Source organism: Colobus angolensis, unplaced genomic scaffold (assembly GCF_000951035.1).
Source record: "Colobus angolensis palliatus isolate OR3802 unplaced genomic scaffold, Cang.pa_1.0 Scaffold52, whole genome shotgun sequence".
Lineage (NCBI taxonomy): Eukaryota > Metazoa > Chordata > Mammalia > Primates > Cercopithecidae > Colobus > Colobus angolensis.
The window spans coordinates 4,532,447-4,537,924 of NW_012118710.1; the positions used below are offsets into that span (position 1 = coordinate 4,532,447).

At 37.4% G+C, this 5,478-nt stretch overlaps 1 protein-coding gene across 2 annotated transcripts in view; it reads left to right on the forward strand.

The window, feature by feature from the left end:
* Positions 1-5,478, forward strand: part of WHSC1L1 (Wolf-Hirschhorn syndrome candidate 1-like 1) — a 144,211-nt gene that overhangs the window by 72,495 nt on the left and 66,238 nt on the right. For both annotated transcript variants that reach the window (XM_011960692.1, XM_011960693.1), the window contains 2 exons: positions 1,337-1,491; positions 3,017-3,532. In XM_011960692.1, coding sequence (XP_011816082.1) covers positions 1,337-1,491; positions 3,017-3,532 — 671 coding nt within the window. The remainder of the gene's footprint in view (positions 1-1,336; positions 1,492-3,016; positions 3,533-5,478) is intronic.

Consider the following 5,478-nt stretch of genomic DNA (forward strand, 5'->3'; position numbering starts at 1 on the left):
AGAGGGGGCCTCTGTTTAAAAAAAAAAAAAAATCAGTTCCTGCTTTTCTCCATTGATGTAATACTTTTTCTCTAGAACAGTATTTTTCAGACATTTTTGGCAAAAGATGAGTTTTCATTTACTTTTTTCAAATGTCTAATCTACTATGAACTAATACCTCTGTAAAATACAACCAAACAATTATTTAAAAAAAAAGAATGCCCTTCCCCTGAAAAAAACATCTAGTGCAAGATTCTTGATCATGTGTCTAGATATCATAACAATGTCAAATTGCTGTCAGAGCTTCTCAATGCTTACTCAACTTCTGTACTTACTTTGTCACAGACTGGCTTGTCAAACCAATTTCAGAGTAGCATTGCCCCTAATCAGCAGTTCTCAGATGTTGTAGTCCCAGGACCCCTTTTACTCCTAAAATTTGAGGACTCAAAAAGACTTTTGTTTATGTGGGTTATATCTAATGTTATTTAAATTTAGAAATTAAAGCTGAGATGCAGGCACAGTGGCTCACGCCTGTAATTCTAACACTTTGGGAGGCTGAGGCGAGAGGATTGCTTGAGCCCAGGAGTTCAAGACCAGCCTGGGCAACATAGCAGGACCCCATCTCAGTTTCAAAAAAAAAAAGAAGGAAAAAAATTAAAGCTGAGAACATTTCAAAATATTTATTAATTTATTTAAAAGTAAGAACCTATCATAGGCTGGGGCCAGTGGCTCATGCCTGTAATATCAGCACTTTGGGAGGCTAAGGCAGGAGGATCACTTCAGGCCAAGCATTTGAGACCAGCCTGAGCCACATAGTAAGACTCCCATCTCTGCAAAAAAAAAGCAACAAAAAAATTTATTAATTAACTGAGCATGGTGACATATGCCTGTAGTCTTACCTGCTCAAGAGGCTAAGGCACAGGATTGCCTGAGCCCAGGAGTTTGAGGCTGCAGTGAGCTAGGATCATGCCACTGCAGTCCAGCCTGGGCCACAGAGTGAGACTATGTCTCTAAAAACAAGAACCCCTTACATACTATCATTAATTATATTTTTATGAAAAATGACTATTTTGTTAAAAAGTTAATGAGAAGAATTTTTTTTTTTTTTTCTTTTTGAGACAGAGTCTTGCTCCGTCACCTAGGCTGGAGTGCAGTGGTACGATCAATTATTTGTGGTGATTTTTACAGTAGCTATTAGTTCTGTAACTGGTGGGTATTGGAACGTATCTTTGGACAATCCAAACATACGAGTTTTAATGGGAGTAATACTGAGGAACCTGGGTTAGATTCCCATTTTTGGCAAAGTAGATGTGAATGCTTATGTTCTGAAATGGTTAATAAGAATTTTTACTTACAGGTGCCCGAGAATATCATGTCCAGTTTTTTAGCAACCAGCCAGAGAGGGCATGGGTTCATGAAAAACGGGTACGGGAGTATAAAGGTCATAAACAGTATGAGGAATTACTGGCTGAGGCAACCAAACAAGCCAGCAATCACTCTGAGAAACAAAAGGTAACTAACGTGTTAATATTATTTACCTAGTATGGTTTTTAAAGAGGTTAATAACTTAGAAGAATTTTTCATACTTGAATTCAGACAGTTATTAGAATCCTTTTTTTAAACCCGTTTCAGCTCAGTTTTAATCATAATGGCAAATTACTAGTAAGTTTGTAAGTATACCAATGAGTTTTATATGTGATATAAACAATGTATAGTACTATTAAAAACTTTAGCTGCCTGCTTAATACAATATTGGATTCTATCATGAGTTTCATTAATGTGCATAAGATATACCAGATACTAGAGAAATGTGGATTTTGCCAGGGATTTTTACTCTTTTTTCTATTTCAGCATGTTTCCATACTTTCTTTTCATTCTTATTTAACAAAATTGTTTTATGAAAGTAAAGTTTTAAAAATATTTAATGAGTGCCTATTGTGAAACAGGTATGGTTTTAAGCATTTTACATATATTAACTCACTTATTATTCATAACAACCTATATGAGGTAGATACCATTATTCCCCTTTTTACAGATGAAGAAATTGAGGCTCAGAAAGCTTATGTAACTGGTTCAACCAAGATCACACAAGTGATGGAATCAGGAAATATATTTGATGTGGTGGTGGAGATTTTAGAATTTTGACATGAACTCTTGGTAATCTGGTTAAGATTTTAAACTCAACTAATTTTAGTGTGGGTCTCTTATGACTCAGAAATTTGTCATTTTTTACACTTGAAAAACTGAATTTTATCACAGAATTTTGATTAATTTTATGAGACTTACATTTTACAGATTTATAGATCAGTATTTGACATATACTATCTCATAGTTTTATTAACTAATTTCTGGCTACATCAGTCTAGCCACCTGGATAATTCCTAATTGCTTTGGCCATCTCACACATCTTTATTCAAAGTATTTTTACCCCTCTTGCCAATCCGAAGTCTTCTGATCAACCCTGGATCTAGAGACCTATGGAAACTATAATTCCAGGTCTACCTTTTTTCTCATCCATGCCTGTTCTCCTTTGTCTTATTAACTTTCATTTGTTCCTTGGGGCTCTGTCCTTTCACTTCATTCTGTCCCTGCATGCATTGTGGTTCAAACTCTGCCAGTAGCTTTGTTGTGATCTCTGTAGCACCCCTGACTTGCCCTCTGCCCTAGATATGGGAGAGAATTGGGAGTTTCAGGGCATCATTTTTAATGATAATAATCATTTCTGTCATCATTGTTCTCTTCTCCCTCATTATCACTAGCTTTTTATGTATATGAAAGGAGAAGGATGTCTCCCTCCTGGGGGCCTTGTCCAGCAGAGTGATCAGCAAAGGAAGGATATAGAAGAGAGGCGATCCTCATGTTATCTAATATCTATTTATCAGAATTATGGAGATAGAATATTCCACTTGTTTGACCAAAGAACCTGAAGATATTTATGTAGACCTGAAAAGATAACAGGATCACATGGGAAATACATGTCAATTTTAATGTACCTATTAGAGTAAAGCATGTCTGATAATCTCTATCTTTTTTAAAGATTCGGAAACCCCGACCTCAGAGAGAACGTGCTCAGTGGGATATTGGTATTGCCCATGCAGAGAAAGCATTGAAAATGACTCGAGAAGAAAGGATAGAACAGTATACTTTTATCTATATTGATAAACAGCCTGAAGAGGCTTTATCCCAAGCAAAAAAGAATGTTGCCTCCAAAACCGAAGTTAAAAAAACCCGACGACCAAGATCTGTGCTGAATACTCAGCCAGAACAGACCAGTGCAGGGGAGGTGGCCTCCTCACTCTCAAGTACTGAAATTCGGAGACACAGCCAGAGGCGGCACACAAGTGCGGAAGAGGAAGAGCCACCTCCTGTTAAAATAGCCTGGAAAACTGCAGCAGCAAGGAAATCCTTACCAGCTTCCATTACGATGCACAAAGGGAGCCTGGATTTGCAGAAGTGTAACATGTCTCCAGTTGTGAAAATTGAACAAGTGTTTGCTCTTCAGAATGCTACAGGGGATGGGAAATTTATCGATCAATTTGTTTATTCAACAAAGGTACCTCCTTTTTTCATGGACTTTTTTGGGGGATGGTATTTTAAAAGTGGTCAACCTTGGCATTTAAAACAATGACCCTGGCATAATTTAAATACCCTTTCTACCCACTGAATTTGAAATATACAGTCATTGTACTCTGTGGGCAAAAAAGACAGGCAAAAAGTCTATGTTTTTCTTCTTTTTTCCCCCTTCTTTTGTGATATTCCCATCTGTAGTAGATTAGTCTTGAGCTGTGCAGCCAAAATTGAGCTTAGTTCCCTAAAGTCATGGAAAAAAACTGGGCACTTTGCCTGTTTCTAGTTTGTGTAGTTAGCTTTTCTTAGTTGCAAAGTGTGCTGCTTATTAAAATCATTTTTGTCAATTATATGAATTAACCATTGTTATAAAAGCCACTGTAATAATTGTACCTGCTGACCTGTTTGGTTCCACCAGCAATTTTGTTAGATTCTTATTGGCTTGGGATATCTAACTGCCTTTCAGAGAAATCCCAGAACTGTGTTCGTTCTGTAACAATTAGCTGTGGCAGTAACTTGGGTAACGGGGTAAAAACAGCCTCTGCAAACTGTGTGCCTTCATCAGTTTGTCCTGGGCCTCCATTTAGGGCACTTATACTTTAGCCTGAAGACTTTAAAACTCTTCCATAATATTGGTGGTATTTATTCCATATACCTCTTCACTACCATCCCATCCCATACCACTGTGTTGAGTTTGTGATTTTGATTTAGTTGCATTTCATTCATGTGTATTAAAGAATTCTATGCTTATTTTTTCCTAATATAGTCATATGCAGATTAGTTAGTTAAACACAGGTATGCTTAATTAGTAATGCATCTTCCTAGAGAAATGTTAAGGGTGCTCTTTTAACCTGGTCTGCCCATAGGTTCAACTGACTTCAGTTAAGGCCAAGCCACCTGGAAAAACTTGAATTGCAGTCCCCACTTGGTTCTCTTGAGAGCAAATGTATATTTTTCATCTTTCAAATGGCAAATGAGTATGTTGCATCTTTTTTGAGTACAAATTGGCTTTATTCTTGGAGCTAGTTTTACTGCTTCTGAATGTACAAGTCAAACTTTGTCACCACCACCCCAAAGAATGCTATTTAAAGGAAATTCAAAATTAAACTGATCTTTTCAAAATGAAGGCTCTAAAAATACATGCATGTATATATTTATGTTTATTTTTTTCCTTTTTAAAAGATGAGGTCTCGCTCTGTGGCCCAGGCTGGAGTGCAGTGGTCGATCATAGCTCACTGCAGCCCCAAGGGATCTTCTGCCTTGGCCTCCCAAAGCACTGAGATTACAGCCATGAGCCACCGTGCCGGACCTTTTAATAATTTTTTGTAGAGACAGGGTTTCACTATGGTGCCCAGGCTGGTCTTGAACTCCTGGCCTCAAGCTGTTGTTCTGCCTCAGTCTCCCAAAGTGTTGAGATTACAGGCAGGAGTCACAGTGCCTGGCCAAAAAAATACATATATATTTATAAATCACTTCTTTACTACTATTCCATTGCATTAAAAATACCTAAAATGACACCTAAGTTAATTATACCTGCATTCTTTCTGCTTCAGGTTACTTATTGGGTCACATTTTGGTCACCATGAGTGACATATTTCTGTATCTAGGAATATTCTTGTCTCTTAAGACATATTGGCATTGTTTTCTGTGTAATAGAGCACTTTACCGAATGAAAATGACTAGAGTTCTCTTACTGTGATATGTATAAAGACCAGAAAATATTTTGTTTTGATAGAAAATTGAGTGATACAGGTATATTTTTTAGTGATATTTATCACCTGGACTTAGACAAATATTCTACCTCATGTGATCTTATTGTGCATTTAAAAATGTATCTTGGGCCGGGCGCGGTAGCTCAAGCCTGTAATCCCAGCACTTTGGGAGGCCGAGACGGGCGGATCACGAGGTCAGGAGATCGAGACCATCCTGGCT